At 36.5% G+C, this 24,441-nt stretch overlaps 3 protein-coding genes and 2 pseudogenes across 6 annotated transcripts; 1 reads left to right on the top strand and 4 right to left on the bottom strand.

Moving 5' to 3' along the window:
* Positions 1-1,156: 1,156 nt before the first annotated feature.
* LOC117925370 (putative cysteine-rich receptor-like protein kinase 35) lies at positions 1,157-6,534 on the bottom strand. Of its 4 annotated transcripts, none has more exons than XM_034844373.1 (8): positions 3,820-6,534; positions 3,384-3,518; positions 3,105-3,286; positions 2,409-2,619; positions 2,044-2,281; positions 1,798-1,948; positions 1,444-1,714; positions 1,157-1,401 (listed from the first exon to the last, which is right to left on the bottom strand). In XM_034844373.1, the coding sequence occupies exons 1-8, from the start codon at positions 4,925-4,927 to the stop codon at positions 1,352-1,354; spliced, it is 2,346 nt and encodes a 781-aa protein (XP_034700264.1). In that variant the 5' UTR covers positions 4,928-6,534; the 3' UTR covers positions 1,157-1,351. The 4 variants fall into 4 exon arrangements, with proteins under 4 accessions (XP_034700264.1, XP_034700265.1, XP_034700262.1 ...); XM_034844374.1 differs by having other exon boundaries at positions 1,157-1,714; positions 3,820-3,919; positions 4,069-4,177; XM_034844371.1 differs by having other exon boundaries at positions 1,157-1,714.
* A 2,046-nt stretch (positions 6,535-8,580) lies between these two features.
* LOC117924960 lies at positions 8,581-9,374 on the top strand. The gene is made up of 2 exons (XM_034843711.1): positions 8,581-8,866; positions 8,949-9,374. The coding sequence occupies exons 1-2, from the start codon at positions 8,705-8,707 to the stop codon at positions 9,051-9,053; spliced, it is 267 nt and encodes an 88-aa protein (XP_034699602.1). The 5' UTR covers positions 8,581-8,704; the 3' UTR covers positions 9,054-9,374.
* LOC117924961 lies at positions 9,356-16,096 on the bottom strand (annotated as a pseudogene).
* Positions 16,097-20,006: 3,910 nt separating this feature from the next.
* Positions 20,007-21,558, bottom strand: LOC117924766 (annotated as a pseudogene).
* A 905-nt stretch (positions 21,559-22,463) lies between these two features.
* On the bottom strand, positions 22,464-23,896 carry LOC117924644 (class V chitinase-like). Its single transcript, XM_034843330.1, has 2 exons — positions 22,790-23,896; positions 22,464-22,631 (listed from the first exon to the last, which is right to left on the bottom strand). Exons 1-2 carry the CDS (start codon positions 23,868-23,870, stop codon positions 22,609-22,611), a joined length of 1,104 nt encoding a protein of 367 aa, XP_034699221.1. The 5' UTR covers positions 23,871-23,896; the 3' UTR covers positions 22,464-22,608.
* Between the last annotated feature and the right edge of the window lie 545 nt (positions 23,897-24,441).

Below are 24,441 nucleotides of genomic sequence, written 5' to 3'. Positions count from 1 at the left end.
TCATAGCCTAACATAAGACAAAGTCTTACATTTCGATCCATTCACATGCTTGCTCTCTCTCTCTCTCTTTCTCTCTCTAACTCTCTCCCCCTAATATTCTATGTGATGACTTGTATCCTTGGACCGCTGTTTACTAGTCCCTCGTGCCCATTCTATGGAGTTTTGGGTCAAAATGACTCATTTATTAAAAAAATATATAACATTTAACTACTTTTTAAAACTTATGTTCAAATTGACCTCTTTGATGCCACATAGGCATCATGTAATTAAAAAATACATTTTTTTCATCATTTTAGTTAAAGCCTCAGTTGACAACTGAGATTTTATTTTCGAATTAAAGCCGCAATTGCCAACTAAAACATCATTTTTAAACTGAAGTCTCGATTGACAACTGATACTTCATTTTTGAACTAAAGCTGTAGTTGCCAACTGAGGCTTCATTTTTAAACTGAATCCTCAGTTGGTAATTGATGCTTCATTTTTTAACTAAAACCGCAGTTGCCAACTGAGGCTTTAGTTAATTTTTTTTAAAATTAAAAATTATTAAATTACAATTTATGATTGAAATTAAAAAAAAAAATACTTAAATAATAAATTATTTATATTTAAACTTAAGAATCTAGTATTACTCCAACAAACATAAATTGATAAATAAAAGATATTATAAATGAATATTTTATTTATTAAAAAATTAATAATCTTAAAATAATAAACTTATATAACATATAAATAATATATAAAATTGTATAATTTATTAATTTAAGATATTTAATTTGTTGTTTTTTAAGATATTAATTTATTTGTATTATGATAAATTTATCTTTATCGAAATAATAGTATACTTTTAAACCATAGTTGCTAACTGAGATTTCAATTATAATTTTTTTTACTTTCAAATTTAATTAAAAACTATTAAATTAAAATTTATTATTGAAATTAAAAATATATACTTTAATAATAAATTATTTATATTTAAACTATTATTTATTTTTCAATCAAGTGAAAGGTCCCAGAACCTCACCAGAGAGCATGCAGTTGGGTTGTCTACGTCTGCTACCTTGTGACATCATGAGCTAATTAACATGAGCAGGTGGCCGTGTTCAATGCAAGTCCAGCATTTTCTAAGGTCCCACAATAGATGAGAAGTTCATGAGAATTAGTCCAACCCTATCCTTACGCCTTTTGAATTCCCAATTCCACCTCGGGTTTCCCAGAAAATCATATATTACTGACAAGTGACAATAAATAAGTAATAAACATTTACAATCTTATCGGGAGCTGAGGCTAATAACAACACATGATACCCAAAATCACAAGTTATCATTTCTTCATATTAGGACAGTCTGCACCATCACCGTGGTACCAAATCAGAAATGGTGGCATCATTGACTGATAATATATTTTGCTGCGAAGAAGTGGTGGCATCATTGACTGATAATATATTTTGCTGCGAAGAAGTGGTGGCATCATTGACTGATAATTTATCTTCATTACTTTTGATTGAAAAAGCAGGCCTTAAAGGGGCAGACATGGCTGCAGTTTCGCTTTTGAGCATTGAAGACACTTCCAACATTGTTGGTCTATGGTCCGGATTTTCTTGGATGCATAACAGAGCTACTTGCATGCATGCCATGAGTTTACAAGACGAAGAAGAGTCATCTAGTGATGGGTCCATAAACCTCATGCCTTCTCCCTCTTTCCACAACTCGTATGCCTGCAACAGTTTGGTATCATCATCTGTTATAATGATTTAAATCTCGTACAACAATGGTGGAAATGCTCAGTAAAGTGACTTACATATTCTAGAAGGTTTAGGTTTTGGCTCAAGCCATATGTGCATGAATTCCTCCTGCTACTAATTATCTGCAGGAGTAGAACTCCGAAGCTATAAACATCATATTTCATGGAGTATATCCCTCTTCGAACGTATTCAGGAGGAACGTAGCCACTGCATGGATCATCCAAAAATACAAGTACTTAAGAAATTAAGATGAATCATGTTATAGCACTGAAAGTTGAGGGTGAGAGGGCTTAGTGACTTACTACGTTCCTACAATCCGGCCTGTGCTTGCCTCATGTTCATCCTTTTGGAAAGCTCTAGCTATGCCAAAATCTGAAATCTTGGGCTTCATCTCGCTGTCCAGTAAAATGTTGCTAGCTTTCAAATCCCGGTGAATTATAGTGAAGTTGGAGTATTCTTGGAGGTAGAGAAGTCCTTGAGTAATCCCTTCAATGATGGTGATGCGCTTTGTCCAATCTAAAAGATAGCGCCTAGTAGGATCTAAAACAAATGAAGGATTAGTTCAGAATACTTCAACTATAATGCATAGAAAAAAAGGAGCACAATGGACATGTGGAAATTAAGGAAAATCTTGTTAACTGTAGTTGGAGCAGAAAAGGTTGCAGACCAAACAGATAGAAATTCAGGCTTTTGTTGGGCATGTACTCATAGATCAACATCTTTTCTTCTCCTTCCGTGCAAAATCCCAGAAGCCTAACTAGATTTACATGTTGCAGTTTGGCTGTAAGTGTAACCTCATTTATGAACTCCTCTGCTCCCTGATTAGAAGTTTTCGAAAGCCTCTTCACTGCCATTTCCTCTCCCTTCTGTGATTTACCCTAACAAAATCAGCACCCATGGTTAGTAGTGCTAGTATGCATACATGGGAGCATGAATGGACATGCTTAATCTACTTTCACTTTGTGATGCAGTCAGCTTGGGCTAATATGTTCTCAATCAGCACCTCAATTTTCCGTGTTTTCTTTCCGTTATCCTTGAAAGAGTTGGCAGAGGGGTAATAGTGTAGGTCATGGCCTAGGGTGATAACTTGCTCTGTGGCTCACTTTGTTTTACTGGTTCAAACCATTTTTCTACATGGACAAAGCTATAGCAGAAGTTGAAGATGTGCGTGGAATTTCCCTCCTGTTTCTAGTTCTAATGAATCATAACTAGGTTATCTAACTGAAAAAAGAGCATACTTAGTCAAATCAGTAATCGGGCGAGGAGCTCCCTAATTCCTTTTCCTACATTTCCTGTTCTCCCCCTATCAAGACCATTCCAAATATCTTAAGAGAAAACATAAAGAAATAGTTACAGATAGTACCTTGTAAACAGGCCCAAATCCACCCTCTCCAAGCTTATTTTCAAAGGAAAAGTTATTTGTAGCCTCTTTGATCTCAGCAAAACTGAATACTCGCAGATTAGGAGCATTACTGTTAAAATTTTCAACACCTGATGATTTGCTTCCTACTTCAAGTAGTGATATTTTGCCTAAATTCTTGGTCCCTGTAAGCAGAATGGGAAAATTTTGACAAAACATTAGTCTCTGCATATCATATAAAATGGGAAAAATGTTCTCATGGTTACGGTTAACTAAAGTTACCTATTGCTTTGAGTACTCTGCTTCGTGAGTAACAACACATTATGGAGCCTGCTACAAGAATAAGTACAGCAATTGGAACCAGAATTTTTACCAATAATCCCTCCTTCTTGTGATGATCTTTGTCATCATCTTGAGCTGTAACAGAATTGATCACATTAATGGGAATGAATCATGAAGAGATCTTTACCATCTGCTCTTATAGTTTCCAAGATAATTTTAATGGGAAAAATACAAGGATGTCTTATTGTTGTTCTCTTTACTCAAAAGGTTACTGCATTAAGAGAAGCATCTTATGAGCAAACCATGAAGATCAATTTTGCCACCCACCAAACCAACACAGACTCTGGTTCAAGTTTCAGGCTGGTCCCTTAATACCTTCTTGACCAATTGATAGAAAGAGATGAAAATGACGAATAAATCAGAAACCATTACTAACCTGCCTGAGAAAGCGCCCAATTGTCGTCATTGCTAACCTGGAACACATTGTAACCAAGTAGCTTCTTCTCCTTGGCATAAGAAATTTTAGCTCTGATAGCCTGCACATCATCAAAACCAATCCAAGTTGTTCCAATAGTGACGTAATTCACTACATAAGTAGCATTGTACATTGAAGTAGCCCCATAACTTCGAAGGAACCACTTGATGTATTTATAGCTCATGGATCCATCTGCTGTCATGGCTATACCTGAAGCGGGTGCGCCAATGCCATTGTGGTTAGGGTTCACAAGTGTCCATGCATATCCATGGTAAGGCAACCCCAAAACCAGCTTACTAGCAGGGAACCCTTTACTGATCCATTCCCTAATACCAAAATCAGTGCTAACATTGCTCAATGGATCATACAGAGCAGCATGGGCGTGTGTAAAGTTCACCCTTGAAGGCAAATAATAGTCATATGCTGGAATATGTGCCCAATCCAAGTTCCTCTGTATTGCCTCAATGTGGTAGCTCACTGAGTAGAGAGTTGGCACATAATGAACAGCCATAGTCAATATCAGTGGTGCCTTACCAGAATTTCTAGACTCCAATTTCACAGCTGCCCGCAGCTCATCCAGGAGGGCTTCCATATTCTTCATATCAGACTCGGTGTTAGGCCAAAGCCAAAACAGGTCCAGGCCATGAAACCCGTAAAGTCTAGCTGTTTTCATGGCGGATTCAATGAAAGATTTTCTGTAAGAGGGCTGCCTAACCATCAAAGACACCATGGAAGAGTTCACCCTTTCACCCAAGATGGACAAACCCGTGGGCCCTTGTCCTCCCCAGATGGACAGAAGTGTTACAACAGAAGGGTTCCTACGCTTGACTATGTCGGTAAAGGTAGAGAAGTAGTGTTCTTCAGAAGAAGATATAGAAAGCTGGTAGGAGGTAGGGTTAATATCAGCAAAAGCACAAAGAAGATGAGTGAACAACCCAGAATTGATATCAGGAATTGGAGATTCACTACCGGCATACCAGTAACCAGCTTTAATCCAAGTTTCTCCATGTGAATAGGGCAATCCGAAAGCAAGAAAGAAAAGAAGGAAGCTGACAATTCTGGCTGCCATGGAAGAAAGCAACCTTAACTATGAAACTTCATAGACATTAAACCAAAACACAGGTCTTACAAAATTTGTTGGCTGTGGACTGTAGCGTACTACTGTTAGTCGTTGAAGACTTTTAGGGAACCCTGTAGGTACGGACGCCCTGTAGGAGTGACGCTGGGATTGATAGACTAAGAGGAGAGACCAAAAATCCTATATTTTTCATGGGAGAACTGATGGAAAATATGAGTCATACTCGGCTGTATGACGTTGCATTGGCCCACCAACCGCCCTAATTGCGTTGGCCCTGGGAATATTGGAAGCCGATCTGCCACGTGGAGACTGGAGTCTGGGGTAGCGATCTGGAGTGTGACCCAGAGACGTAACCTTGTTTCACAATGTAAATTCAGTGAAAATTTTCATCTCCTACCATGTTCTTAGTGATTAATTTTAACCATCAGAATTTTCCAATTCCTTTTGGAATATCGTAAAAGGTTTTTTCATTACATATGGGAAAATTATAAGGTTGGAATACGTTTTTTTTTTTTTTTTCAATTTGCTGAAGATGTCAATAAAGGCCAATTTTTGTTTTTTTTCCAATTTGCCTCTCTCGTTAGGGGCCACATGGCAGCAGGCGAGAGGGCGGAGAGAGCCAGCTAGTACCGTCGAATTTGGGCCGGTCATTGCCCCACCATTGGGCTAAAGCCCCTGACAATGACAACTCGTATTTGTTTCAAGGCTACCCCTGATCTAACCTGCTGGCTCCGCCACCGGTGGCGGAGACCCCCCCTTCCAACCCCACCTACAATTCTGACATTTTCCTCGTGTCAAACTCAAAAACCCCGTTCCATCATTCTCAAAAACCCCGTTTTGCATTTCACATGACTGTAAACAACCAAATATATCCCAACGGTTCAACCCTCTTTCTCTCTCGGGGACTGATATAAGATTGGGTTTTGAAGAGTCAAAGTATTCCATATTAACGATTTTCAATCTCTCGATTTATCAAGATTAATAATATCTTCTATGAGGCCTCAAGAGGCCTCTCTCTTTGATCTTTTTCTAGCACAAAAGAACAAAACCTTAGACCATTTGTGAGACAATCCCATTGATGACAGGAACTTCTCTGAAAAATCTTTCATAAGAAAATTCTTCATCAAATACAAAAACTCTAGGAAATTCAAGTGTCATTTTTACCAACCTTTTTCTCAGCATACCAAACAGATCGTGTAGAAATAGCCTACTCCAAGGGGGAAAAAAAGATGTAATGGCGTTTGGAGGCGGGTTCGTGGATAGGTAAAATGGGGAGCTAGGAGAGGAAAAAACACATCCCGAAGACAACCCAAGAAGCACAAAACCCGTACTATGATGCCATCATTTTCCCGAGAAAACACGGAAAAATTTGTTGTATAGGGCTGGAATAGCAGGGCACCCTGTAGAGAACCTACAAGTTTTTCAGAGCCACAGAATGAAATGACTCTGCCCTTTTGCATTCAGCCCTTGCAGCCATTCAACAAAACTGAAACCCTAAATTTTCGCCAAAAAACCTCAAAAAGTAACAAATCTTCGTAGTAAGTCTTCACAAAAGAAGCTCACAGACCCTATTCCTAACCCTATTGGGTGTGAGACTGAGAGAGGCTCTCCTCAAAGTTGTGCCCTAAATTTAGAGACGGAGCCAGATATGAAGGGGTCGATCTGGAGACTAAATGGGCCTAAAGAATGAGGCCCGGCCCATCGTCTTAGTCTCCACATCCATCTTCTGGATTATCTTTTGTGAATATTGAAGATGCCATATATCTCATTAACACATGAACACCATCTTATCGTTCATGGTTCCTTATAATTCTAAAAAATCGAATTTATATTAAAAATGCATCTTAAAAAAGATGTTTTTTTTTCACAATTTTTATATTAATGGTATAATGAAAAAATTTAAATTTACACTAAAAATGTCTTCTTAAGAAACATATAATTTCAACAATCCTCGTATTAGTTCTTCATTGAAATAATTGAATTTATACAGAAGGTATCTCCTCAAAAGACACCTTCTACAATTCTATAATTAAATTTACATTGAAAGGTTTCGCTTCAAGAGACATTTTTAGAAAAAAAAATTTAATTTTTTTCATAGGTGACTAATATAAAAATTATGAAATGTGTTTTTTGAAAAGACATATTTAGTATAAATTCAAATTTGTAGAATTGTAAACACGTCTTCAATGTAAATTCAATTTTTTTTTTTTCTGTGACCAATATGAAAATTGTGAAAGGTATTTGTTTAAGAGACACCTTTAATATAAATTTGATTTTATGGTATTATGGAAATGATATTTTTTCAGTATAAATTCAATTTTTTTTTTTTTTTTATAATTTGTATGACTAATAAAAAAGGTTAAAAAATATATTTTTTGAAGAGACATATTTAGCATAAATTCAATTTTATGAAATTTTGAAAGGTGTCTTTTAAAGAGATACCTTTTTTGGCAAATATCATGGATATAAAAAAAATGAAGGTGTCTCTTCAAAAAACACCTTTCAAAGTGGCAAAAAAATATCGTAGATTTATCAATAATTTTGTAACTACCATATTTTAAGAATTTTTTTTTTCCAAACTACTAATTTTTTTAAGAATTATTTTTTAAACTAGTTGTAAAAGTTAAAAAAGCCCATTAATTGCAACTAATAAACCACAATAAGGTGACCATTTCCACTTCATATAAGATGAAAAACTATAAGCCATTATGGCTAAAAATAAATTCTATCATGAAGAGATTTGTTTTCTTTACCATTGAGTCATAGTGAGTGTTTGGCGAACCAATTCAATAAATTAAAATGACTTAATAACTTAATGGTGTGACTTAAAAACAACTTTAAGTAATAAATAAAAATAATTAACTTATTTTTAAATTTATATTTTCATTTTATCCTTTTATTTATCATAATTACTTTCACGATTTCTTTGAATACTCTACGACTTCTATTATTACTTGATCTCTATTGACCTAATTATAATTTATGAAGATAAATATGTCAATTTTATAATTTAGATTAAGTTTTAAGTTAATTTTATCAAATAATTTTAATACTTAAAATAAAAATTAAATAATAAGTGTTAAAGTTAACTTAAATCATTAAGTAATAAGTATTAAGTTTTATCGAATATTTCATAAGTATTAAGAAAAAAAAAATATTAAGGAAAAGGAAAAAATATATATATAAAAAAACGAATAGAATAATACAAAACATAAAAATAAATCAGTGCATCTCTTTCTAAAATGTTTGTTTACATTCTTTTAATCGATATATTTATTTCAAATTGGTTGTACCATGTGCTTACAATCAATTAGAGTCATGTAAATAATAGATAAATAAATTAAGTCAAGGTCTATCTAGCCTCCAATCATGCAGCACATGCAAGGGTCGGTGCCCGATAGGCCATGTACTCAAATCCGACGGTCATCATCTTCCAATCAGGTCAACTTTGGACCTATGAGATGATCCCAGCCCCTCAATAAACTTCTATTTTGTTCCCTGACCATAAACAGACAGATGTAGGAGAATTGACTTTGTAAAAAAAACAAAGCAGAGGTCATACTATACAACTCCTTCATCCATTACCAAAACGCGCTTTCTATATTTTTAAACACCCTAAAACAAGCAAACCCCCCATTCTTCTGGTTCCCATTGATTCATCCCTTGCATTCTCAGAAACCCTGTCTGCCGGCCGTTAGAGAAAACAACCCAGATTTTGACTAGGACCTTCAAGCTCAAAGAGAGCCCTTCCATCTCTGGGAGAGAAAGATGTGTCCTCTGAGGTTCATTTTGGTGTTCTTCTCAGCAGTTTTAGCCGGGTATTTTGCATGGAGGACGGTTCGCTCTTCTCAGGAAACTGGCTTGAGTTTGGAGGATTCCAATCTGGGAAATGTACCATCTAAGGATAAGCAAGAACTCAATTTCAAAAGGGTATGTAGAACTTACATAGTTTATTTGATTTCCTGGGGGATTGTGTGGTAGTCTGTTTGAGTTTTTATGGTTTGATTTTCAGATGATTCGAGATGGGTTTTGGGGTTTTGTGGACATGGCCAGTGGGAGGTACTTGTGGAGAAATCTGAGAGAGATGAAGAACAATGAGAAAATGAAAAGCTGCTAGAATTTGGTAATTTCTTTTGTATTTAATATACATGGGATTAATTCTTGATCTCTACGAGCATTTTGGGCTGGGTTCTCAAAGGAAGAATCAATGGGATGTAATTAAAATTTCACAACTATTTCGTAACTATTCCACTTTTTCAGAAAATTTCATTTTAGATATAATGGCAGGGGAAAAAGTTAATTTATTTTCAATGAAAGAATTGTAACAACCCTATACCCAATGGTGTAAATATTGTCTCCTCCTCGTAACTTTAAAATGCATTTACACAATGCGTTTATATGACTAAAAGGAGGGCATACTTATACAATGGTAGGGACTCTCTCCCCTATCCAAATATCACAAAAAGGCTCTGCAGAATATTGTTCTTATAATGAACAGATGGGAAGTAAATTAGTGCAGCATAAAATATTCAAATATTAACAAAAACCAAAGAGTTTATTCCTTATTTTTCTTATTATAGATAACAAAATATTGATGAACCGTTGTAATAGTTCTGGAACAATCTCATAATAGTACGTTTTTTAAGATCTCATAGAGTGCAATGTTCTTTCTTCATGCTTCCCATGTCTGTGAAGCTGCAAAAACACAGTAGAAACCACTATATTAGGTATGTGATTTATTGTACAGAACATATGAATGATATTCCTAGATGTGTTTCTCTGTATAAGGTCTGACCATGTCTAGATTGCAAACTTAGACTACTTAAAAGCTGAAAAAATTTGTAGTTAATTTTTTAAGAGTACTAACCAAGTTGAGACAGAACCCAGTTGTCATCCGCTGCAACATGCCATGCGAAGTAACCAAGCAACCCTTTTCCCTTAGCGTACGAGACCTTGGTGGAAATACTCTGAGTATATCATCATAACCTATCCAGGTTGTTCCTGCATAGCAATAGTCCCCAACAATGCTTGCATTGAACACCGTTGCAGCTCCATTCTGCGCCATAAACTGCTTTATCTGCTTATACAGCATTACCCCATCAGACCCTGTTCCCTCTCCTTTTGTCGGTGCAAACAGACCATGGTTATCAGCGTTCACCAACCTCCATGCATAGCCATAAAAGGGAAAGCCCAGCACTAACTTCTTGGCAGGCAAGCCCGCTTGAATCCAAGCTACAACCCCATAATTCCCATTATATTGACTCTCCGGGTCGTATAATGCAGCCGGAGCACGCGTCACTTGGGACCAGCTCGGGTCATAAAAATCACAGGCCATAGCGTTGATCCAGTCCAAATTTGTAGTTATTGAGTCGATAGGGTAACTCAGTGACTCAATTTTGGGTGCGTAGTAAAATGCTGCAGTTAGAAGTAATGTTGCCTTGCCGGAGTTTGAAGACTCGGCAACCACTGCATCACGCCACTCTTTGAGGAGTACACCGAGGTTGGTCATGTCGGTGTCAGTGGCGGGGTACTCCCAGTCGAGGTCTAGGCCATGGAAGTTATAAGACCTTGCTAAGTTTATTGCAGAATCAATGAAAGTTTTCCGTGAATTAGGCTGGCTAGCCAAGGAAGAGAAGTGGTTCTTGATGTCTGCCGAACCTCCTCCCCCGATGGAAAGAAGGGTTTTGACAGAAGGGTTTTTTTGTTGGACAGTCGTGGTGAAGGTGGAGAATGCATTTGTGTTTTGGGATGCAACAGTAACTTGGTAGTGATAGGTCCCAATCAAAGCTACTATAATCAGTAAACAGAATTCTTCTTAGGGCAAGAACGAGCCACAATATTTGGATTTTTGAATGACCTTTTTCTTCTTGCTGCATACTAAAATAGTTTAAATATACAAGGAAAAACCCACCTTCTCCTACTCTCACGACCATAACTACTGAAAATAAGGACTCAACCATTATTAACAAATAAATAGCTAATACTTATTCAAATAGCATAATAATAGCTAACAAACATCAGACCAAGTCTTCTAACAGAACTATGCCAGCAATTAATCTCTAACAGCTCCTTGCACGATCATCCTACTTTCTCTGCATGTTTATCATGTTATGAACCTTGGGTTTTTCTTAGGAACACGTTGCGATCTTCTTGGCTCATCAATACCCCTGTCTTGCACTGGAACCTTGTCCTCAAGGTTCACATTAATGAAGCGATCCCGCAACATTTGAGTATCCTCCCACGTAGCATCATCGAGTGGTAGTCGTTTCCATTTAACCAGGCTTTCTTCAAAAATACGTGAGCCTCTCTTAACCCAGCGTGTATCCAAGATTCCTTCAGGTTCTAGGACAATTTCTCCTTCATCATCAGTAAGAGGCAATTCAACCATAGTATTGTTGGGCTCACCCAATTTCTTTTTCAGCAGTGAAACATGGAAAATGGGATGAATTTTGGATCCTTCTGGAAGGTTTAATTTATATGCTACCTTGCCAATTCGTTGTTCTATCTGATAAGGACCATAGAATCGACTTGCCAATTTCTGAGAAGCTCTACAAAATACCGATTGCTGTCGATACGGTTGTAGTTTAAGGAAGACCATGTCGCCTACTTGATACTCAATATTTCGCCGTTTGGAGTCAGCCACCTGTTTCATGCGATTGGTAGCAGCATGTAAATTGGTCTTGAGTTGGTGTAATATTGCATCTCTGGAGGCGAGATTTTGGTCGACTGCATGAACTGGATTTGTGCCCATCAGATAGTGTGGAATGTTTGGGGGTAGACGCCCATACAAAGCTTGAAATGGTGTCATTCCTGTTGATGCGTGGTAAGTTGTGTTGTACCAAAATTCTGCCCATGGAAGAAAGAAACTCCATTTTCGTGGTTGGTGATGGACATAGCAGCGAAGATATTGTTCGACACATCGGTTGACGACTTCGGACTGCCCATCCGTTTGCGGGTGGTAGGAAGAACTCATTTTCAATTGTGTGCCTGATAACTTGAAGAACTCTTGCCAAAATTGGCTCATAAACACTGGATCCCGATCACTAATGATGGATTTGGGCATGCCGTGAAGTTTGACTACTCCCTCAACGAATTTTTCAGCTACCATTTTTGCGGTGAAAGGATGGGCTAAGGCCAAAAAATGTGCTGATTTACTCAAGCGATCTACCACCACAAAGATTGTATTCTTGCCGTTGGAAGTTGGCAGCCCCTCTATAAAATCCATTGTAATGTCATCCCATACTAGACATGGAGTGGGCAATGGCTGTAAGAGTCCCGCTGGCGCAAGAGTTTCAGATTTAACTCGTTGGCATACATCACAAGAAGAGACAAAGTCCTGCACTATTTGAAACATTGATGGCCAATAAAATTGTTGTGCAAGCCTTTTGTATGTCCGTAACACCCCTGAATGGCCCCCGATTTGAGAATCATGGAATTCTCGCAATAATTGCTTGATTATCGGAGAGTTTGGGGGTATCACCACTCGATTTTTATAGCACACTAGCCCATTTCGCCATGTGTAAGGAGCACCTGGCCTGTCCGTTGCCAATTTGCCAATTTTGTCCATGTATGGATGTTTGATAGCCTCTACTTTGATTTCATCCCATAAAGGAGCTTGTGGAACAAATAAAGCATTAAGACTAGGACTGCTTACCACTCTTGATAGTGCATCTGCTGCTGAGTTCTCCCGTCCTGGTTTATAAGTGATTTCATAATCATATCCCAGCAATTTTGCCACCCATTCTTGCTGCTCCGGTGTTGTTATTCGTTGCTCTAGCAAGTATTTGAGGCTTCTTTGATCTGTTTGGATATAGAACTTTCGTCCTAACAAATATGGTCGCCAAGTTTGGATGGTGTGAACAATGGCCAACATTTCACGAGCATAGATGGACCATGATCGTTTAGACACTCCTAAGGCGCGACTCATGAAGGCTATTGGTTTTCCTTGTTGGGTTAGAACCGCACCAATCCCATCTCCGGAAGCATCAGATTCAATGACAAAAGGTTCATTAAAATTAGGCATAGCAAGTGTAGGGGTTGAAGTCATAGCCTGTTTGAGTGCTTGGAAGGCTGTTTCGGCATCCTTTGTCCACGCGAATTGTCCTTTCTTCAACAAATTGGTAAGGGCCCGAGCAATGATGCCGTAGTTACGAACAAACTTCCCATAGTAACCTGTTAGGCCTAAGAACCCACGCAATTCAGAAATATTAGTAGGCCGTGGCCAATTTAACATTGCTTTAATTTTTTCTTGATCTACTTGTACGCCTTGCGGAGTCAAAATATGACCTAAATACTCCAACTCTTATTGGCCGAATGCACACTTGCTGATTTTAACAAAGAATTGGTGTTGCCTTAATATTTCAAAAGCTTGTTTAACATGTTCAAGATGCATGTTCCAATTGGGGCTATAAATCAAAATGTCATCAAAAAATACTAACACAAATTTGCGGAGATGTGGTCGGAATATAGAATTCATAATCACTTGAAAGGTAGATGGTGCATTAGAAAGACCAAAAGGCATGACCAAATATTCGTAATGACCATTGTGAGTACGGAAAGCAGTTTTAGGAATATCTGGAGAATGTACCCGTATCTGATGGTAGCCAACTCTGAGATCGAGTTTAGTAAAGTAAGTTGCCCCATGGAGCTCATCTAGCATATCATCAACTGTAGGAATTGGAAATCGGTCTTTGATGGTTACGGCATTAAGTGCTCTATAGTCAGTACAAAAACGCCACGTTCCATCTTTCTTTTTAACCAATAAAACAGGAGATGAAAAAGGACTAGTGCTTGCTCTTATAAGCCCCAATTTTAACATGTCATGAACTTGTTTTTCAATTTCAGCGTTTTGAAAATAGGCATACCTATAGGGTCTCACGTTGACGGGCTCGGTTCCTTCTTTCAAAATAATTCGGTGGTCAATCTCTCTTGCTGGAGGTAGTTGATTTGGCTCTTGAAAAATGTCCTCGAATGCTTCAATCAATTGTTGCATGTCTAGATGGATAGCTTGTTGTACTTCATTTGATGTTGATTGCAGGCAGATTGCGAACATAGAACTTCCTTGTCGTAATTCTTTTGAAACAGCTTTCAAGGATGCAACTTGAATGGTTTGTGTATTTGTCCCTTGTAGCTTATGTGTCTGATTTTCCCATTGAAACTCCATTGTCAGTTTCTTCCAATTGCATACAACTGTTCCCAATTGTTCTAACCATTGTACACCTAGCACCAAGTCCAACCCGGTTAGTGGTAAAGAGTAGAGAGTAAGAGAGAAAGGAATACCCTGAAGTATCACATGCACGTGCTCAAACCTCCCTTGGCACTTCAATGGTGTTCCGTTTGCCACCTTAACAGTGAATGGCTTGGTTGGAACCACAGGTAAGTGCAACATGTCGGCTACTTTCTCACTAATAAAGTTGTGTGTGGAACCACTATCAATGAGGGCAACCACCTCATGCTGCCCAATCTTAGCTATAATCCGCATGGTCTTGGGGGTTGACCATCCAGTTAGAGCATGGAAGGAAATTTCGGGTTCAGTTTGTTCGTTGATAGCGGGTTCTTCGATCTCCTCATCTATATCATATTCCTTATTTGGAATGGAGTTCCCTTCCAACAACAAGAGTTGCGGTCCTCGGCACTTATGACCCGCGGTGAATTTGTCATCACAATTGAAACAAAGGCCTTGTGCTCACCTTTTCTGCATTTCTTCCCAAGTGAGACGTTTCATGGTTGGTGTTGGCTTGGATTTCATTTGAGTAGAAAAGTCAGGCTGCGACTAATTGGGTTGCAAAGGTCGTGTGAATCTACGTTGGCGAGTTAGCTGGTCGTCTCTCATTCGTGCCAGGCTGATTACTTCTTTCAATGATTTGGGTTTGAACATCCGGATGCTGTCGGCAATTTCCGACTTAAGACCACCCATAAACGTTCCAACCAACTCCTTTTGTGTCCATCCTTGCACCCGATTTCCTAGCTTTTCAAACTCCCTTTGATAGTCTCGTAGTGAGCCCATCTGTTTCACCCTTGACAAAGCCTCATCAAAATCTTCACACTCTGTAGGTCCAAAATGAGCCCAGAGTTCCTCTTCAAAATCTGCCCACGCCACTTCTTTCCCTTCTTCACTGTAGGAGCGGCGTAACCACTGCCACCACTGATTAGCTTCACCCTCAAGATGAAATGACGCCAATGACACCTTTTGCGCTACTGGGATGCCTTGATATTCAAAGAATTGGTCCACTTTGTTGAACCATTCAGTTGGATCGTTGCCAGAGTACCTTGGAAATTCAAGCTTGGCCAACTTGGATAAGAACATTTGTTGTCCCCCTTCCATTTGTTCCTTAGAGTTGTCTCTATTGTTGCGGACACGACCCTTACGATCGTTGGTATTGCTACTGGATCCTTCTTTGTTGGAAAGCAAAGCTTCTGATAGCCTGTGGATGGTTTCCTCCATTTGATGCAACTTGTCAGTCAGACCAAGTTCCATTCGACTCATTCCGTCTTGAAGTCCTCCTAGCCCAACCTCCAATTGTTCTATTCTTTCCTTGTTAGTTGCCATCAGAGTAACCGAGCTCTGATACCAATGATAGGTCCCAATCAAAGCTACTATAATCAGTAAACAGAATTCTTCTTAGGGCAAGAACGAGCCACAATATTTGGATTTTTGAATGACCTTTTTCTTCTTGCTGCATACTAAAATAGTTTAAATATACAAGGAAAAACCCACCTTCTCCTACTCTCACGACCATAACTACTGAAAATAAGGACTCAACCATTATTAACAAATAAATAGCTAATACTTATTCAAATAACATAATAATAGCTAACAGACATCAGACCAAGTCTTCTAATAGAACTATGCTAGCAATTAATCTCTAACAGCTCCTTGCACGATCATCCTACTTTCTCTGCATGTTTATCATGTTATGAACCTTGGGTTTTTCTTAGGAACACGTTGCGATCTTCTTGGCTCATCAGGTAGGTGGTGGGATCTACATCTGCAAATGCGCAGAAAAGATGGGTGAAAAGGGTGGAGTCGATGTTGGATGCGGGAAATTCATTGTCTGGAAACCAGTAGACGGCTTTAACGGAGCTTTGGGCGGCAGAGGAGTGGAGATGGAGCAGAGAAAGGAGGGAGAAGAGGAGGAGGAAAATAGAATTAGAAGCCATTGAAGAAGAGGGGTGGATAACTATCTTGCTTGGTACGATAACAAGCCCTGTGTCTATTGCCATTCTTTGTACTTGACTAGCAGACCAACAACAATGTGGAATTTGATTTGGCGTGGTAGACTAAAATTAGGGTGTGGAAGTCAAGAAACAAGTAAAAATTAGCTAGTTTGAATTTTGATTTAGAGATTGATGTGTAAAAATCTTTCATTCAAATAAGCTGTGCTACAGAAAATTGATTAATCTCATTTAAACGCTGAAGGAGATTGATGCAGAGGAGGGTCGAGTCCTGGTGGAAGGCCAGAAAAGTCTAGGATATTCCTTCACTGGTGGGAACAAATTTCTGCCGTCAAGGATGGGGCCTTTCCATTTCCCAAACATGTTTTACAATTTGAACACGTATACGTTGCCCGTCTTTGACGTTTGTATTGACTCACACAGATCTTTCCTAGTGTAAAAGCATCGCAAGTTGCCTAACGTCAACTTACTGACATTGACGAGGTTCCAGTTGTCAAAAATAATTAGTTTCCACCATGACCTAGCAATAGTTTGATCTCCCCATAGGACGTACATTCCTTCTTTGGTAGGGAATTTCATGTTACGATGGCTTGAGTATGAGATTGCCTACATGTCGTGACCCCATGGTCACCCCATGATGATCTTATACATAGAGGGTTTGTCCACCACAACGGATAAAGTGGGACAAGTGACCAGCCCCACTGTTACAAGTAAAGTGATTTCCCTGATGGGATCGACAAGCATACCATCTAAGCCAAGTAGGGACCATACTTGTATTGGATCATGATCTCCTTGGTATCATTATTCCTATGCGGGTGGACATGAAAGGTCAGTTGTGTTCCAGGGTCGATTAGCACTCGCCACACCTTAAAATTGGCTACCCTCAGTGTAATAAGTAAAGGGCTATAATGACGATTTTTTGATTTGTCATAACTCAAGATTAGAAAATGTGAGCTGATTATGTGGCATGTAATCGCAAGTGATAGGAGCGACCACTTGGGAGGTCATTCTCTGCTCGTCTCTGTGCTTTCATGGTTCTCTGAGCTTTTGTTTTTTATTTCATATGATCAAAGGTCCTCCATTCATTGTGGCTATGGTTGTTATAATCTTTATTCCTTATCTTGATTTTCTCCCATTTAAGTTCTTTGCTTACTAACTCTTCTAATTTCTCATTTTTTACCTTTCTCCACATATTGCTTCAAATTGGGACACTCATCAGTTTAGGTTATGTTTGATTCTCAAAAAATTTTAAAAAAAATATCAGGGAAATAAAATAAAGAGAAAAGGCAAGAGGGAAGAAAACATGAAGATTATGTTTGGTTCGCAGAAAATACCAAGGAAAGAAAAAATACTAATAAGGAAAATGATATTCTTAGTTTCATTATAAAAATATAAAAGAAAATAAAATATAATTAAAATTAGTTAAAAATTTATGTATTTTAAAATTATATAATCTTAATATAATTAAAAAAAAAATAAGTAAAATGAGTTTAAAAAATTATATAAAAATAATTTATTAGCTTTTAATCTATTTTTTATTTTCCTCAATTTTTTCTTTCCTTTTCATTTTCTCACAATTTTTAAACCAAACATAACAGACGGAAAACATAAAAGTGATTAAAAATCAACGGTCATCCTACATCATTGCATGTTTTTGGGTTTTATAGAACATGAACAAGTAAAGTTATGCGTTGCATTTTAATATAATGTACTCAATATAATGCAAATTATGTGTTTCCTATTAGTTTTAAATTTGATGTGTTTTTAAATTCGATATATTATTATTATAAAATGTCACAAATATATATTATACATATATTGGGTTTTTTTTATAAAAAAAAACTTGAATATATATATTATTTCTTATTTACCATTTTTTTAGAAATTTTCTTTAAATTTTTATTCATTTTAATTGATTTTCGACCTAGTAATATATGACAAAATATTTGTTAATATTTTTAGATATATCCGTAAAATCAAATTATTGATGTATCTTTCACAATTGATATTTTCATTCTTCTCAAATCAACCTAAAAATTATTGACCGGTGAGTTGGTTTCCATTTCTCTTCCATGAAAAATGAAATGTTTGTGGTGCCTTCCTTCTTCCTTGGGTATCCTATCCATCGCTCATGGGACAGTAATTCGTGGAAAGTTATTTGAAGTTAGCTCACAAGTCATAACAAGCTAATTACATATAGTGGCCATCCTAGGAGTAAATTTGGTATAAACTTTTGTTCACCCATTAAAAAATTAGGAGCAGAAATTAAAGAGACGGTTCCTTATTTGCCTTTATGCATGTAGAAAATGGTCAAAATACAACATTTCATAATTGAAATAATATTATTCTTCTATTTTCTTGAATAACTTATCAATGGATTCAATGCTTCATATTTAAGCTTCCAAGTCTGCGAAGCTGCAAGAACAATAAAAACAATTGTATTAAGAGTGGAGAAGAAATGATTTTAGAAGAAGAAACAAAAATAAAAACAATGAAAATTTAAGGGATTGTTTGGAAATTATTTTTTAGAATAGTTTTTTGTTCTCTAAAACAAAAAAACTATTTTATGTTTTTTGTTTTTAAAATCAGAAAATATGATGTTTTCAAATAACATCTTTTAGTTGTTTTTTATTATTTTTATTTATTTTTTTTAGGATTGTTTTAATAAATAATTATATAAATACGTAAAATGATTAAAAATAAAATACTACATATAATTTTAAAAAAAAACATATTTAAAAATACTAAAAACAAGTTAAAAACATTTTATATTTACAAACAGACTTTTGTTCTACAAAAATCAAAAAAAAAATTTCAAAAATTGTTCTTAAAAAATATCTTTTAGAATTGTTTTGGAAAACAGTTACCAAACAGATCATAAGTCTTAAAAAAAACTAATATTGTTGTTAGGATTTTAATCCAAATTAACTTGATAATTATTTTTGTTTAATACTAAGGTAGCGTTTGTTATTTATTTATTTATTATCTAAATTATCTTAAAATCGGTGGAAAAGTGTACTCCAAATTTCTAATAAAATTTTTTAAAAATAACTTTTTTCATATCCAAAGAAAGTATCTTGAAATCAATAAAATTCAATTCAAACAGCAAACAAGAATAGGTAACACTTACTGAAGACTTAAAAAAAAAAAAAACAAACAGGAAATTATTATAAGCATCGATTGAAAATCAAAGTATATATTTGGAGCAAAGTCTTTAAAACACCATAAAAGAAGACAAAATTAAAAGAAAATAAAAACAAAAGCAAATTTATTAAATTAGAGTTATTGAAAAACAATTTTTGAAAATTATTTTTTAATATTTTATAGAAAAAAAAAAACATATTTAAAAATTTAAAATGTTTTTAACTTGTTTTTAATATTTTTAAATATGTTTTAATTTATTTTTTTTTGTCTACTGTTTCATTTTTAATCATTTTATTTATTTGTATAATTATTTTTTAAAACAATTCTTAGAAAATAAGTGAAAATAGTATAAAATAATTGAAAAATGTGATTTGAAATACTCTATTTTCCACTCTTAAAAGCAAGAAACGGTTTTTAGTTAATAAAACTTATTTTCCTGTTTTTTGTTATGAAGAACAGAAAACTGTTGAAAACGTTTACCAAACAATCCTTACTCTTTACATATTTGATTTATCCTAATATTTCACACATTATTTTATTTCAAAATGCAGGATGTTGAATTACGTTTAAGAATAATTGCTATTTTCATAGATTCAAGTTAGCATATTGTGCATATTTCATAGATTTTAAAGGAAAACTAAGTTATGAATATATATATATGATACGTATTAGTAAGAAAATCCATTTAATTAAACAAACATAAAAATGAGTAAGATATTTTTACCTGAAGGATTCATGCATACTATCCAAGTTAAGAGAGGACCCAGTTGTAATCCACCCCGACGTGCCATGCAATTAACCAAGCAAACTCAACCTCAGCATATGAGACCTTAGTGGAAACACTCTTGAGTATCATCATAACCGATCCAAACTGTTCCAGCATAACAACAGTCCCCAACCATGGTTGCACTGAACACTTTCACAGCCCCATTCTGCTCTATAAACTGCCTTATCTGGTTGTAGCCCATCGACCCATCTCCAGCCGTAGCCGGTCCATTAGCTGGAGCCAAAAGACCATGGTTACTAGCGTTCACCAGTCTCCATGCGTAGCCATAGAAGGGAAAGCCCAGCACTATCTTCTTTGCAGGCAAACCAGCTTGAATCCAAGCTACAATCCCATAATTCCTGTTATAATATTGATTCCCTGGATCATACGGTGCAGCCGGGGCACGTGTCAGTAACGAGAAATTTGGGCTATGAAAATCATAGGCCATTGCATTGATCCAGTCCAGACTCGCTGCCATTGAGTTAACAGGCTAACCCAATGTCTCAATTCGGGGTGCATAGTAAACTGCTGTTGTTAGAATTAATGGTGCCTTGCCGGGTTTTTTGGACACATTAGCAACTGCAGCTCGCCACTCAGTGAGGAGGACGCCATAGTTTTTCATATCTGTGGCCGTGGTTGGGTACTCCTAATCCAGGTGTAGGCCATGAAAATTACATAACCTGGCCAAGTTTATTGAAGAATTGATGAAAGTTGTACGTGAATTTGCCCGGCCTGTCATGGAAGAGTATTGGGTCTTTGTTATTGTTGTTCCATGGAAGCTTTGATACATATTAATAAGGTTAATTCAAGAACATAAAGATAAAATAATCAATATAATGGTACATGAGGTTTTAATGTGGTTTGACCAATCATATCTAGTTTACAGATAAAATAAAATATTTCCACTATATAATAAAGAATATTACAAAATATAAAACCAGATACAATTATTGAGTTCTTCAAATATCTCATATTTCCCACTTTCTTATATCTATACCCTATCACGAGCCCTTTTATTCCATTATCTATCTCTTATTTTTTCTTATATCTCTATCCATCTTATATAGTCTTTAAAGACTCATCTCCATCTCATAACTTTTTTCCCTCGTAGCCTAAATAATTTATAAAGATATTTTTAATAATTTCTCTAATTCCATATGATATATCAATTTAGGAAATATCTTATACAATATTCTTTATAAAAACAACGTTTACTAATTAGGAACTTATTGCCGCAGCACTTCCTCACCAATGGAGAGAAGGGTTTTGACAAAAGGGTTCTTTTGTTGGACAGTTCTGGTAAAGTTGGAGAATGCATTTCTGTCTTTACGGACAACTATAAGTTGATTGGTATTGGGATTGAGATAGGTAAATGCGCAGAAAAATGAGTGAAAAGGGTTGAATTGATACTAGCCAGAGGAAATCCGCTGTCTGGAAACCAGTAGGCGGCTTTCACAACGCTTTGTGCAATGGGGGTGTGGAGATGGAGTAGGGAAAGAAGGGAGAAGAGAAGGAAGAAACTAGTGTTGAAAGCCATTGAAGAGAAGAGGCAAAACAGATGATTAACTTTCTCTGATCAGAAGCATGTCGTACCTGATCTACAGCTCATATGATAAGCCTTGTGGCTGTTTTAGCTGATTTGTGGAGTGATGCAAGTAGTGAACTTGTCGAAATTTTAATGTGAAAATATTTTAGGAGAAGATATCTCTCAATTCAATAGTACTTCAAATAAGTAAACCAATTGATTTCTCTCCCAATTATTAAAATAACCATGCTAACTTGTTGCCAATTGAGATTCTTTTTTTCTTGGCTAAATTATTCTTCAGCAATACTCTCTAGCTAGGATGTGTTTGGCTAGAGGGAACTGATTAAAATACCGGGTTTGTCCAAAAGAGAGAGAGAGAAAGAGAGAGAGAGAGAGAGAGAGAGAGAGAGATGGCATGTAGTGATATATGGCAACAATGTTTTATTATTAAGAAATACTAAAATGCTTCACGTATTTCCTACTTCTCTCTCATCGTGACATCAAACAAATAAAAAGTCCATGTCCTAGGTTGATTTGTTCACCCGGGAAACATTAATTATACTTGACTTTTTAATCTATATTTTACAAAATGGAACTTCATGCATTTGAGCTCATCTTTTAGCATATTTTACAAAATGTTGAATTTGTAAGAGTGTTGTTATTTTCTTCAATTTAATTATTAAAAAAACATTATAAAATTGATTGAGATTTAATAAAATAAATTACTATGAATTTTTGTGTATCCATAGGATCTTGTTTCTCAAGGTATAGCTTCGCTCTACGGAGGTGGATCATACGATCAAGCTGATCCCTTTTCTGCTTTGATTCAGTTCTAACAAGTAGTTGAGAATTAATTAATTCATGTCGGTATCACATTTAGGAAATGAATTGAAAATAAATATGAGCATCATCCAACGTCCAAATATCAGTAGAAATTAATGAGATTATTCCTTATTTATCATGCTACATAGTACAAAACATTTCATAAAGTTGTTTTTGTTATTATTGTTTCATTTTGAATAATCTCGTACTTCCGCATTTCTTGGATCCCATGCTTCAAGCTTATGAGCCCCACGTCTGTGATGCTGCAAAAACAATAAAACCCAGCATTAGAACACACTGACATTTGGCATTTATTGACAAATGAATTTGAGCAGGCGCCTTAGCTATGGAAGAGTCAACGAATTGTAATTTGAAAGAAAAACAAAATAATATTATATGTATAAATAATAAATATACTTACCAGTTTGAGAAAGGACCCAGTTGTAATCCACTCCAACGTGCCATGCGAAGTAACCGAGCAACCCCTTTCCCTTAGCATACGAAACCTTGGTGGAAATACTTGGAGTATCATCATAACCTATCCAAGTTGTATTAACATAGCAGTAGTCCCCCACATAGGTTGAGTTGTACACTTTCGTAGCTCCATTCGCTATGACCTGCCTGATCTGGTTGTAACCCATCGAACCATCTCCCGCCGTAGCTGCTCCGCTCGTGGCAGCGAAAAGACCATGATTATTAGCATTCACCAGTCTCCATGCATACCCATAGAAGGGAAAGCCCAGTACTATCTTCTTGGCGGACAGACCTGCCTGAATCCAATCTACGATCCCATAATTGCCATTATACTGACTCCCCGGATCGTACAATTGAGCCGGCAAACGGGTTACCTGAGACCAACCGGGGCCATAGAAGTCGTAGGCCATAGCGTTGATCCAGTCCAAACTCGCTGAAATTGCGCTAACAGGATAACTCAATCCCTCGTATTTTGATGCATAATAAACTGCTGCGGTTAGAAGTAATGCAGCCTTGCCGGAGTTTTTGGACTCATTAGCAACTGCAGCTCGCCATTCAGTGAGGAGGGTTCCGAAGTTGGTCATATCGGTGGTGGTGGTAGGGTACTCCCAGTCGAGGTCTAGACCAGAAAAGCCATTGGACCTTGCTACAGTTATGGAGGAATCGATGAAAGCTTTACGTGAACTAGCTTGGCTGGCCATGGAGGAGTACTGGGTCTTATTAGAGCTTCCTCCACCGATGGAAAGAAGGGTTTTGACAGAAGGGTTTTTTTGTTGGACAGTGGTGGTGAAGGTGGAGAATGCATTTGCGTTTTCGGAGGAAATCGTGACTTTGTTGGTGCTGGGATCGAGATCCGCAAATGCACAGAAAAGATGAGTGAAAAGGGTGGAATTGATACTGGAGGCAGGGAATCCGCTGGCTGGAAACCAGTAGGCCCCTTTCACCACGGTTTGCGCAGTGGAGCGGTGGAGTTGGAGCAGAGAAAGGAGGGAGAAGAGAAGGCAGAGAATGGACGTCTTGGAAGCCATCAAAAAAGAAAGGATAATGTATATGATTATCTTGATTTCTTTGAGATAAGGGATTGCCCCTGAAACGACTTAAATACTGACCTCTACTGTGGAATTTAGCACCTTCTTGCCTGGATGATGATGATGTCATGGAATGCCTGAGGTGTCTTCCGTAGCTGATCAAAATTAACGTGGGTGGAGAGATTTCTTAGATAAAGATGCGTAGAAAAGAGAGGCTATAATAAAATAAAATCGGTTTTGCAGCGCAAGTAGTTGAATTTTTCACTGGAGATGGTGGGACAATAGTTCTGGTGGATTCCAAATGTAGCAACAATTTAAAAATGTTTTATTTAAAGTAAAATTATTTTTATATTTTTAATATCTTAATAGAATTTTGTTTGTTCCATCACATTTGAAAAAAAAAATTAATTTCATATAATTTTGGTTGATATATAGGATTTTTCATTTATTTGAAATTTTATTAAATACTTTTATTATTATTTTTTATTTTCACTCAAAATATGAGAATATTTGATAAAATTTTCAACCTATAAAAATTAGGTGTATTTAATTAATCAAATCTTAGGACTAT

This window comes from Vitis riparia, chromosome 11 (genome assembly GCF_004353265.1).
Source record: "Vitis riparia cultivar Riparia Gloire de Montpellier isolate 1030 chromosome 11, EGFV_Vit.rip_1.0, whole genome shotgun sequence".
Taxonomy (NCBI): Eukaryota; Viridiplantae; Streptophyta; class Magnoliopsida; order Vitales; family Vitaceae; genus Vitis; species Vitis riparia.
Note: the sequence above shows the minus strand (reverse complement) of the source record. Positions and strands in the feature narration are given on the sequence as shown.